The 13,159-nt window shown below is 31.5% G+C and overlaps 2 protein-coding genes across 3 annotated transcripts; both read right to left on the minus strand.

Moving 5' to 3' along the window:
• Nucleotides 1-5,923: 5,923 nt before the first annotated feature.
• Nucleotides 5,924-9,505, minus strand: LOC105109872 (serine/threonine-protein phosphatase 2A activator-like). 2 transcript variants are annotated; one of them, XM_011004736.1, is made up of 2 exons: nt 8,221-9,503; nt 5,924-6,270 (listed from the first exon to the last, which is right to left on the minus strand). In XM_011004736.1, the coding sequence occupies exons 1-2, from the start codon at nt 9,387-9,389 to the stop codon at nt 6,264-6,266; spliced, it is 1,176 nt and encodes a 391-aa protein (XP_011003038.1). In that variant the 5' UTR covers nt 9,390-9,503; the 3' UTR covers nt 5,924-6,263. The 2 variants fall into 2 exon arrangements, with proteins under 2 accessions (XP_011003038.1, XP_011003037.1); XM_011004735.1 differs by lacking the exon at nt 5,924-6,270 and adding an exon at nt 6,734-7,006 and having other exon boundaries at nt 8,221-9,505.
• Nucleotides 9,506-10,913: 1,408 nt separating this feature from the next.
• On the minus strand, nt 10,914-12,118 carry LOC105109873 (protein EXORDIUM-like 2). Its single transcript, XM_011004737.1, has one exon. It carries the CDS (start codon nt 12,021-12,023, stop codon nt 11,106-11,108), a length of 918 nt encoding a protein of 305 aa, XP_011003039.1. The 5' UTR covers nt 12,024-12,118; the 3' UTR covers nt 10,914-11,105.
• Between the last annotated feature and the right edge of the window lie 1,041 nt (nt 12,119-13,159).

Consider the following 13,159-nt stretch of genomic DNA (forward strand, 5'->3'; position numbering starts at 1 on the left):
ATTGATAAAAACAAATTATTACAATAACTTGAGAATTTATTTTGAAGAGAGGATAAATAATGTAGCTTAATTTTCAACCCATTAAATATAACATGATGAAATTAGATAAAAAAAATAACCTTAAAAAATCAGTTTGACTCAATTCAAATTAGCATGATAAACTTATAGCTCGATAATCAAGTTCAAGTCAATCCAGGTTATCCTATTAAACCAACAATCTAAGATATGAGATTGGAATAACCTAATAGAAAAAAATTTACAAAAATTAAAAAGCCTATTTTTTATTAAAAAAACTTATTGTTAACTCATATTAATTTTTCAAACTCATGAATTAGATAACCTTAATCAACACGTCAGATCTGCAAATTAGGTAATTGACTCCATTAGGATTGATAACTTCTTTTTTTTGCTGAACTATTATTTATTTAACTATATGACAACAAAAATAAATGATCGTAAAATCGAGCATCAAACCAATATTGAGACTTTTTTTAAGACGATGTTAACCTCATAGAAAATTTAAAAACAAAATCATGAAACTCAATTATCAATCAGTCTAATATCAAATGATAAAATTAAAAAAAAATTAAAATCGTTGTCGAACCCCACATCGCAATACCCTTTAAAAATTTATTTGGAAAATAAACAGATATTGGACATCGTGTTCTTAGATGGTGAAAGGTCTAGTATAAGGAGTCATCGCCTAGTATTATGATCATTAGAAACCCCAACTGGTTAATAGATACTCTATGATGCAAAACTGGTTACGCGAAAAAAAAAATATGATCACCCCTTAAACTTTTTATATAAAATAGGCTAAGGTACTAAAACAGCTAGTAGGTTTGGTAAGAGATGAATCTAATCACAATTTGGATCAAGTTTTGTGCAATTTTTTACTAAGTCAATCTTCCCTGGGATAAGGAAAAAGAGGATGAACAGTGGATTTAGAAACAGCATTGTTTTCTCAACTAAAATGCTTATCTTTAATTCCCCCCCAGAGTTCTTTCGTCTAACAATTAGACCTTTATTCATGGAAATCTTCTTTCTCAAGAAAAAAAAAAACATCGCCATTGGATCAATTGCAATTGGACCCTTGGATTTTAACATGGTTTACAAAATAGTCCTTGGTTTCAAATTTAATCAATTAAGTCTTTAATTGACGTCTTAATTTTTAATTTTTAAAAAATTACCCCTGAAAAAATAAATTAATGCCCTATAGTATAACCGCCTATTCACTTTGGTTTTTGGACTTTAATTTCTTGCAATTTTGATCCAAATTGACCCTAAACTTTGATATTTCTTTAATTAAGCCCTTGATTTCATTGATTAAACTAATTTAAAGTTTAATTAAGTCCCTAACCATATCAATTCTTCTATTTTTTTGGCCAATTTGACTTCCAAATTTATAATTTCCTCCTTATTAGTCCCCAAACCTTCAATTTGCATTGTCTTGACCTAATTTTTAAATTATTTTTTATTTTATTTTTTTATTAATTTTTTTAAATTTAAAAAATAGGTTATGATAGTTGCCCTATCTTTATAATATTTACAATGCAAATACTTTGGAGGATTTTATTTTCTTTTAGCTTGACATAGTAAATTTACATTGTGTTTGGTATTACGATAGTTGTTGTGATTATGATTTGAAAAAAGTTGTTTTATAAAAAGTACTTTTAGTTGAGGTTGATTTGAAAAAATCGGTATTTGGATAAAATTGTGGTTGAAATTGAGGTTGAATAAAAAGTAGTTTAATGTGTTTAGTTAAGAATGCTTTTGAAATTAAGGTTATAAAATAATTTTAAAAAATATATATTAATAGTGATGGTTTTTAATTTAAATATTGTAGATTTAACTATTGCTATTACATCATGAAATCAATAATACTTTATATAAAATATTTTTTATTGTTTCATTAAACCATCTACAATTTTATTATGTACAAAATTCATCCGAAAAGAACTACAATTTCAATAATTTTTTGAGCGTACAATAAAATTAGATAAAATATTATAAAAAATAAAATTGATTTGATATTACAATGTGAGTGAATTTAATTCACTCTACACTAGTTTTTTTGGGAAAAATATTATTTACATGACAATGCGAGTGAATTTAATTAACTCTAAACTTTTTTTTTAATATATACAAAAAATAAGCATACTGAAAAAAAATTCACACCAATAATGCAAGTGAATTGTACTGTTCATTTTTTAAGTGAATAGTGCAAGTGAATTGCACTATTCACTGAAACACTAGTGACGACGAAAAGCAACCTGGAATTGCTTCACCAAAATCATGTGCAAAACATGAATTATCATGGACCCCATCAAAAATGAATTGTTTTTTTTTACATAAACAAACGGTTTCTAGAAAAGAACTTTACTTCTTTTAAAAATCTTGAAAACTTTGAAAGTTGCAAATTGGTAAATAACCTTTCTCAAGAGAGAGAGTGAAATCTAAAAAATTAGTCATTTAAAAAGCGACCTATCTTGTCAATAAAGAATCCAATTTTTTTATAAATGGTCTAATTGTTTCAGGCGACCTGTCCGTTAGTGAAAAATATTTTTTTTTAAAAAGTGGTTTAATTGTTCCAAACAACCTACTCGTTGGTGAAAAATATGAAAGTTTTTTAACATTGATCTCATTATAATAAGTGACATATCCATTAATGAAAGATTTAAATATTTTTTTAAAGTTGGTCAATTCTCATGTGTGACTTGTCTAAGTGAAAAATATAAAAATTTCTAAAAAATAAAAAAAATTTTGAAGTGTTTTTAATTTTTGGCCATCTCAAGGTGGCTTTCCTTTTAATAGATTAAATCAGGGATTTCTCTTTATGAATTTTTGCAAAACACATTGCTCAATATTTTGAAGTTAGTTGATATGCATGCATCTTTACCTTATTTGAAATATAGACCTTTATTTCTTCTTATTATATTTATTGCTTGATTGGTGAGATCTTTTTATTTTTAATTCGAGTCCTCTTAGTCGTTTGACTTCTTGCCCATTAGAGTTGGCCTTTATAAGTCTTTTTCTAAAATATTTTTAATTTTACATAACTCAGTTTTTATAGTGCCTATTATGACCCATTTACTTGATAGAAATTCTATGTCATGTTGATTAATTTGAGAAGATTATTTATTCCTTCATTGTCTCACTATTAAAAACATTTAGTGTTACTTGTTGGAAAGATTCAACAAGTAACAATAAATGTTTTTAGCACTGAGAGAATGAACTGTTAGTATAAATATAAACAAAAATTTTCATTAATAAAACTATTAAATTTCAATGTAAACTATCATATAAATAGCTCTTCAAGATGGAAACGAAGTCAAATACAAGATCCAAATAAATGAATCACATATGATCATGTGACTACCTATGTACTTGTATAAAATTGAGTAATGGACTCCATTAGGATTGATAACTTGTTTTTTTTTTTTTCTAAACTATCATTTTATTTAATTATATAATAACAAAAATAAACAATCATAAAATTGAGCAACAAACCAATACTGAGAATTTTTTTTAAGATGATGTTAACCTTATAGAAAATAAAAAAGAAATAAATCATAAAACTCAATTCTTAGCCAATCTAATATCATAGGATGAAATTGAAAAAAAAAATTATATATATAAAAAAAGTTAAACTCGTTTTTGAATCCTACATTGTAGCGACCTTTAAAAATTTATATGGAAAATAAATAGATATCTGACATCTTTTTCTTAGATAGGGAAAGGTCTGGTGTAAGGAGTTGTCATCTAGTATTATGATCACTAGAAATTCTAATTGGTCAACACAAACTCTATGATACGGGACTAGTTACGTGAAAGAAAAAATATGACCACTCCTTAAATATCCTACCTAAGATAGGCTGAGGTACTAAAACAACTAGAAGGCTTGGTAGAAGATGAATTTGATCCATGATTTGAATCAGATTTTATGCAGTTTTTTACCGAGTCGATCTTCCCTAGGATGAGGAAGAAGAGGATGACTCCTTAATAGATGATGCAGTTTTTTAGCGTTGTTTACAAAATAGTCCTTGGTTTCAAATTTAATCAATTATGTTCTTAATTGACTCCTTAATTTTTATTTTTTTCAAAATTACAACTAGAAAAATCAATTAACCCCCTATAGTATCACCGCATGTTCACTTCGATCTTTGGACTTTAATTTCTTGCAATTTTAACCCAAATTATCCCTAAACTTTGATATTTTTTTTCATTACGTCTCTGATTTCATTGATTAAACTAATTCAAAGTTTAATTAAGTTTCTAAACGTATCAATTCTTTTAATTTTTTACCAAATTGACTTTCAAATTTATAATTTCCTCCTTATTGATCCCCGAACCTTCAATTTGTGTTGTGTTAATTTAAATTTTAAATTATTTTTCTTTTCATTTTTTATTGATATATTTATTTTTGAGTTAATTTTTGAAAATCAAAAAATAGGTTATGACGCATCATACTCATTAACAAGGCCAAGGACTTTCTAAAATTTAATAATATTTTTTTTTCAAAATTGTTTTTTTAAATATATGATAAAAAAAAATAGATGATCACATAATTAAGTTCAATTTAAAAAAAGAAACTACCCTACTAAACCCACAAATAGGGGCAACCAAGGTTATCTTTCTAAACTAGCAAACCAGATTATTAACTCCACAAAGTTTAATAATTTAGTTTCATTTAAAATTATTTTTTATTTGACTAATTGTTTTTTTAATAGACCATATTGCGATACTATGATATTTTTCTGATATCAACCCGATGCTATAATATTTTTTTGATACTGCAATAATCATATAAAAACATATTAAAATAAATTATATACCCTAAATCTTTATGAACACATCATACAATAACTAAATTCAAAAAAAATAATCAATAACCAAAGGAAAAAAACTATCAAAATGCAGAAAAAAAACCAACAACAATATTATGAATTACTAATTCGGAATGCTAATAATTATGGATAACAATGTTTTTCCACCTTTTTTAACTTTATTTATAATTTAGAATAAATTATGACCGCTTATCAATTGTTGTCCTTTTAAACATCTCTACAAGGATGAGAACACAAATTCGATCCTTAAGAAGTAATTTTATTGGAAGAGGCAACTACAAACATTAAATAAGACTAGTTTTACTCTTTAAAAGAATATAAGGATACCAAATAAAAACCAAAAGCTCTAAACTTCAACATTATCATTCATCACGAGAAAAACATTAGTTCCATCAAATAATGGCGCAAAAATCTTAATGATTTTAGAAATTGATTTTATGAAAAGTATTTTTTTGGGGTAAATACTTTCTAATATTTGAATATACTACAAAATAAATTGAAAAATCACATTAATATGTTTCAAGTTTATCAAAAAAAAATTAAATTTTCCAGTTAACAGGATGTAAAATTAAAAAAATTTATGAATTATTTTAAATAAAATAAATAATAATTAAATCATATAAATAAATAAAAATGAGAAATAGAAAACCAAAAGACAAAAAATAGAAAGAAATCACCATTGCCACTATCTAGAAAGAGAAGGGGCCACTAAGTCCATTTTAACCGTATCAAGAAAGGCCACTTAAAACATTGTACGCGGTATAAAATTCCGCCTAAACACAATGACATGATTGACACACCAACACTAGCCACTTTTTATTTTTAAATTATATTTATATTTAAAATTTTCCCTCAATCAAACTTAATTAGTTCTAAAAAAAACCAAAATAAAAATACAAAATAAAACCCTAAATCTAGTTTAACAAATTTCGATTTTAAAAATAATTTAGTCTCCAAATTATTTTCTGATTGAAAGGAAAAAAGAATATCCTTCGAAAATGCTTTAAAATTTTTCTTTGATTACAAACCATCACCAAATTTCCAAAATTATACAACCATGAGAAAGTTTAAACATTAGTTTTCAAAAAAATATTTTACATGAAACAAACACCCCCTACGCCTTGCATGCCATTTGTTCTACATTCATACGAGCTTCTTTCATCCCTCAGCCACTTGACAGACAATTATTAAACTACCCGTCAAATAAGTTGGAAAACAAACGGATAGATAATTATCCGATACTGCATGTGCACGGTCAGTTTAAGAAAATAATAGGAAGAAAAAAGAAAACAGAGATAGCTCAATGAATTCACAGTAGGAGCACATTTCCACTCTGTTAAACTCATGGCGAAACCCGATGGAAAAATCACTCTCTTAGTTCCGTAGCATATGTTCTTATAGAGCTGATAAAACGCACTACTCCCTGAAAGAAAAAGGAAAAAAGAACCAATCACTAGATACTAGATTTAAAACGAAAATATATAAATCAATATTGAGCTTTCTTTTGAAAGAATAAGCTACAATTACGCAGATCATAAGCCACCTACAGGCATTCAAAATTTCCCAATTGAGTGAGACAATTAAAGACTAGAGAATGCTTTCCAAGTCACAATTGGCAGTGCAATGACCAAAATAAAATAAAACGAAAACAATAACTCTTTTAATCATAAAGGAAACAGTGTTTCCAAATAACAAAGCTCTGATCGATTCTGATCCCAAGTTTTGAGTAACATTGGCACCATAGTGAGCAACCTAATTAATACAATTGAATCCAATGAGTTTGTTCTAGGTGCATGTAAATGATGCAAGCAATCTCCAAGAATAAAGTAGTATATCTCTATGATCTGCCTTGTTGTTATACGACAAGTCAGTTTTACTTAGTGCGATATTCATTAAGCTGCATCGTGCAAGGATAAGTGATTGCCAGCTTGATACATTGATAAACTCGACCTTATGTTGAATGAAGAAAAATGAAATATGTGCTTTCAAAGGTGTCAATTTAGGGGGGTGTCAGGCACCACTTACTGTGTGGTGCTAAATTTGAAGCAACTACTGTCCATGCCTTGCCAATAATCAGTGTTATGTTTGTAAAATCTTCCATGGCAAGCACAGAGATATCAGCCAAACACTGGGGTCTTTAATGCCCCACAAGGAGGCTACTGAAATCAGACCACTTCTCACAATCAAGAAGTGAAGTGGAATCTATGTAATAGGAAAAAGTCTAAAGACATTCAAAGAGGAAAACACCAAAACAATCCAATGGCAATCAAATGCAAGAAACTTAATAAGCCAAATTAAAGCCAGCACTTAGTATTTAAGAGATACTTGGTTCAGACATAAAGACAATTGTATGAAAACTTGTCAGGCTCAAATCATGTTAAAAATTGATGACTTCAAATGCATCTTTCATTCGAAGGTGTGCCTTAGTGCCCATCAAAATCTTATGTTTATAAACATTATTTTCCTTGCATGAAATGGCAACATTTTCACATCATCTAATTTCAATGAAAAGCCAGAATTCAAAATATAACATGAATTTTCAATGTAACTCCTAAACCTAGACACAGTATGCAAGCAGTTGTTTCCTAATAGCTTGCCCTGGAAAAGTTGAATGAAAGATGGAAGGAAAAATCTGACGATAACAAAGAAGACCATCTGTACTTGAGAAACATATCAAAAGTTATTGAAGAAGCAAACATGAGGCAAGACAAAATGCTTCCAACTGGAGATCTGTGTGCTTGAAAATTGCACTACGGCAGAGGCAAGTGCTGCTTGCTCTTTAAGACGAGTGAGCTGGATGGTTTAATTGGATATGGACTGTGAGACTTCATGCAAGCATCTTATTCAAACCAATATCACATGAAAGAAAACCCAAGTTGAAGCAATCATCCTCCTCTATACTAATACACAAATATTCTGTTAAGAAAAGTAACACTTTGTACAACATGTAAAATCATGGAGAACATGAAATGGAAGTGTAATGAAAAGGCTACAGACAACTAATTGCAAGTACAACAACTAGTAATCTATGAAAAGAAAAACTATATATTAAAGATAGAGCCATCAATCCAGCCACTGCAACCTGATAAACAACCACCATGCATAAAAGATAGCCCCAACTATAAACTTAGCTCATGTGCCAAGCTAAAATCTGCATAGTGCTCTATCTATTTTTCATGTCAATGTCTATATGTCTATTTTCATTCCCACTAATAAATTTTGCAACACCACATTAAGAAAACTCCTATTTCATTCCCACTAATAATTTTTGCAACACCACATTAAGAAAACTCCTAATTCACACCAAAGCAAAACCAAATTAGAATGAAATAACCAATGCATTAATTAGTCATGGACGAGGAAAAAAACATACCACTGTATAAGCGACCCAAACAGAAAATGCTGCATGATAGGCACTTTCTCCAAGACTTCTGCTCTATACATCTTAAGCAACCCACTATTCACCTTGTTCCAGTTAGGCACTCCACTGATATCATCCAACAAAGGCGAGTGCTCAGCAAACAAACCTTTCTTAACCTTCTTAATCAACAGAATGCACGAAAGATACATATACTCATTTGAAAAGTTCTCCAAAATATCCTCATTGTGAATAGACTTAGGCTTCATATACTTATGATCAATCAACTGTGATGATCCAAATATAAACGGCAAGAAATGATAATCATCCAACCCCCAAACACCGTGCGACCCAGCAGGCTCTAGATTATAAACTGATTGCAGTTTCCTCATTAATTCAATATACTTAACAAAAACCCTAGAAACTACAGCTTGATAATCAACTTCCTCTATAATCCCCATTCTTGCCAAACAATAAAGCCACGCGGCGAAATTAGTTTCATGTCCTGTACCGTAATCAATCCGGCTGGCATTACCAAAACTATCAGTAAAATAAGGAACAATCTCGACCATTGAAGACTTTAAATTATCAGGTAAGAATTGAAGCATTAAATTCTCACTATTTTCTACCAAACGGCTATGCCAGGTACGGTAAGAGATGTTACCGTATCGAGAAGATTGTTGAACCGGAGGTATTTCTTCGATCCAATGAACAAGGCCTTCGATAACGGACACAATTTTTTTCAGAGTAGTGGATTCATGACAGGAATCGGAGATTTTGCGGGCGCGTATGGATTCTGAGAGAGCGACGACGAAGCCGAGGAAGTTTTTAGAGGAATCGGAGTTGATGAATTTACGAATGTCATCAGGGGATTGGATTTTTTTGGAGGGGGATTGGAAGGTGTGAGGAAGGGAAATAGTGGGGACTTTTTGGGATTGTGGGACTGGAGCGAGGATTATGGCTTGAGAATTTGTATTTGGTGGGAGATTTATTGCCGGTGAACGGATCGGGCGGTAGATTGGGGGAGGGGAGATTTCGGACCATTGAGATTGTACGGGTGGTGGAGGGAATGAGCATGGGCCTCCGCACTTAACGCAGGTAGGTGATAGTGTAGCTGTGGAGGATCTTGGAGGGTCCTGGTGGTTGTGGTTGTGATTATGGTTGTGCTCTTGGGTTTCTTCCATTTTGGAGGTTCTTCGGTGAAGAGGAGTTGAGGAGAGTGGAGGGAGTATGGACTGCGGTGCGGGGGTTGCTGAAAGCAATTCAACTGGGGGCTTCTCGACTTGTGCGGAGAATGGAAATGTGACTTGCTGGGCTTACATAATTGGGCCTATGCGTTCACATATTGCTGCTTAAGGGAAATCCAGCACCATTATTGCATCCAAGTTGCATTTAGTTAATGTCTTACGACAAAACAAATGAATATAGTAATGATAAAAATATTTTTCAGAGATATAAAATAAATTTATTTTTAAAATAAATTTTTATATTTTTAAAACAGAAAGTGCAAGGAGACAATGTACCCTTGTCTCCATTGTCTATGTTTTGTTTTATTTTAAAATGGTAATCAAACACTATCTAAGATTATAAATAAGTGTTGGTACGTATTTAAGATTATAAATAAGTGTTGGTATGTATTTTCTAGGTAAAAAAAATTGGATTTAAAATTATTAAACTTATTCTCTGCCGAAGGCCTGAATGACAAATTATATAGGTTCAATTAGGTTGTTTCATATTAATATTATTTTCTTAAAAAAAAATTAAAAATAATAATTTTTTAAAATCAATTCAAATTTTGACTAAGCCAAATCACAAGTTTACCTATTAAACTAAAAAGATGAATCTCAAGCTGATTTTTTTTTTAATCGAGCCCGTTGAGCCCATAATTAATTTTTTAAATTTAATTGAGTTTAATAATCATGATTTAAATATACTTAACAATATCTTTTTTCTTCTTATTTTTTTAGTTAATTGTGAGTGTGTTTATTATATTCGTGGCAGGGGCTGTTTAAAGTTAAACCTAACTAAAGGGTTTTCTTTTCATCATTTAACTCCTATAATGTTCTGAACAATTTAGATTAGAAATGACTAGATTAAGAAGAGAGAACTCTCTATAAAAAGTACTAAAGTCCAGGGAAGAAAGAGGAAGGGGTCCAAATTTGGCAGGTGGGCATTGAGGAGGGGATTACATAGCTCATCAACTCATAAAGTGGCAGCCTAGAACTTCTAAAAAAGACAACACATACCAAGAGTGTACTCAAATAGAAATTGATCCTATTCAAATTTTAATTCAATCCAATTTAAAATTTTAGCTATCTTCCTCATCACATTTCAGTTATTTAAGAAGAATAAGGTAAATTAGGTTTATCATCTTGAAACAAATTCAAATCTTGTTCATAAAAGCACATACTACTTTGAAGCAGTCTAGAAAACCTTTAAATTAACACAACACCAATCCTCGACATAAATTGTTTATGGCAAGCTCCAAATGGAAGTAAAGGCTATGTAGCTTGTTTCTAGAAGATGAAAGAACCCAGAGCCCTCACTAGTTGGAATGTCCTTGATAAAGGCTCCAAGATGGAGATTGATGTTTAGAATTTCTATTGCTTCCTGATGAAAACATGAAATTGGCTATAAAAATCCATAAAGTTCAAATCTAAACAGTCCAAAAACCTTAAAAAACAAAAGAGGGCATTGCGATTTGGTCATAAAATCACAAAAAAAAAAAAACTTTTATAAAGAGATAAAATAATCTTCAAACATAATTACAAAGCAAAAGAGAACCTTCAAACCTATAAGCAACTATTTACTTTTCTCTTTTAACAACCACTCCATATCTACTCTATATATATATATATATATATATATAAACTTGTTAAAATTGCTCCTCAAAATTCTGCTCAAACGAGGGTTTTACAGGTGGACGTTGATGGATCCCACATTGCTGGGAGCAAGTATTTGCGCCCATTGATAGCGAAAGCATTATAGCTAGCTCCCGTCGTTTTGTCCACCAAAACCTCCCCTGGATATCCCGGGTAAGCCCCCTTACCAAAAATACCAGTGCACGCGCTCACAGCCTCTAGAGGTGCGTTGGCTGGCCCTTGGAAATACCCGTTATTAAACGGATTCGTTACTGTTCCCGCTAAAACCGTGGCCAAATTAAGGATCATGCCGTCGATTCCTACGTCACCGTTAGGAGCCACCAGCGGTGGACCTTGGGGCCCGTAAATTGGCTGGTGGAAAGGCCACGCACATTGACCTGGACACTGAGTCGCGGCGTTACCGACCCACGCATAGGCAAATTTACCCACCTTGTCCTGGCCAGACCCATGGGTCCCACACCTGCTCATGCAAAACCCATCGATCGCCACGTCAGCAGAGGTAAGTATAAGGTTGATTGAATTCTTGCCGTGGCCAGCTTTTGACGCTAAGGTAATAATCTGTGGGGTCTTTAGCAACTTTCCAAGAGCGTATTTTTCTTCAAGGACTTGTGTACCCACGACTACAGTGCGTGGACCTCCCCTGTACCTCCCAGTAGTTTGCCACCACGTTGAGACTGAAGGTGCCCGGGGCTTCATGGAATTAAGAGAGTGGAGAAAGTCAACAATTATGGAGCGCTGGGCTGGTGAGAACTTGCCATACCAGACGATGTTTACTGTGATGTTGCCTTTGAGAAGCGGGCCGTTGTGGTACTTGAGGACAAGAGGTTGTTCTTTAACTAAAGCAGCAAGCTTTCTTGCTGTGGCTATGGCAGGAACAAGTGAAGAGAAGAGTGCGAGCAGTGAAGTGAAAACAATGAGATGGGAAATGGAAGCCATGGAGTATTCTGCTTAATTTTGGTAAGGGAATGCCTTGGAGTGAAGAGAGAGATGGGGTGCAAAAGGTATTTATACTGGGTGAGGAAAGTGGGATGGGCGATACAGCTGGAAGAGGAAGGAGCCTAAATCTTATGTAATGGTGACGCGTGGGATTAACTTGTTGGGTGTCGAAGACGCAGCAGAACCGCTGGGGACTTGGCTAATGGTATAAGTGTAGTCATTAAGGGGAGGCAGGGACCTGGGAAGGAGCTGACTTTTGAGTTTTGATCTGATCAAGTAGTTAATGCTGAGCAGTTCATGTAAGAAATGTCTGGCTACTTTCTAGGAGAGTGTGTGTGTTTTCTTTTATTGGTCGGATCACTGTTTTATTAGAATTTTTAATTTATTTTAGTTTTAAATTAATATTTTTAAAATATAAAAAATATTATTTTAATATATTTTTAAATAATAATAAAATAATATTTTTTAAAAAAACTATTTTAAAAAATAATTCATACCATGCTCTCAAATCCTCTTTTAAAAAATTAAAACCTTCATTCTCTAGAGTTTTCTGTACTTTTTTTAATAACAAGGTAATTTATGATAATTTAAGATTATTAACAACATTTGTAAGAATCTTTTTTATTGAATTTAATTAAGAAATTTTAATAAATCAAATATCTAAAACCATTTTAAATGTCAAGAATTGTATTTAAAATGAAATTTAATTTCTAAAATGAAGCAAAAGTAAATAAAAAAACTAATTCATATTACTTACTATACTAAATGAAAAGAATTGACACAATAAACTAAACTTATTTCTCTCTTAATGTATTTTTACAATACATGAGGGGCAGCGTAGCCTTATGGGACAGGCATGGACACATCAGGAGAATGCAAACTAAAACCAGTACATAGTTTTAATTAAAATAATAATAATGTAGCCAGCAATCTTGTTATTTTTAATTCAAGGAAAGCCGAAACCAGTTATGTCGAAAAACGGTAAAACAAAACCAGTAGCGACAGGATTAACTTAGAGGATGCTAGCTGGATAAAATTAAGGAGGTGGGAGGGATTGCGTGAAAAGGGGAAGGGCAGTCAAAAGAGCATCGTCATCCCACTGATTATGGTTATAATTATTTTTTAAAATATTTATT

Source organism: Populus euphratica, unplaced genomic scaffold (assembly GCF_000495115.2).
Source record: "Populus euphratica unplaced genomic scaffold, PopEup_1.0 scaffold232.1, whole genome shotgun sequence".
Classification (NCBI taxonomy): domain Eukaryota; kingdom Viridiplantae; phylum Streptophyta; class Magnoliopsida; order Malpighiales; family Salicaceae; genus Populus; species Populus euphratica.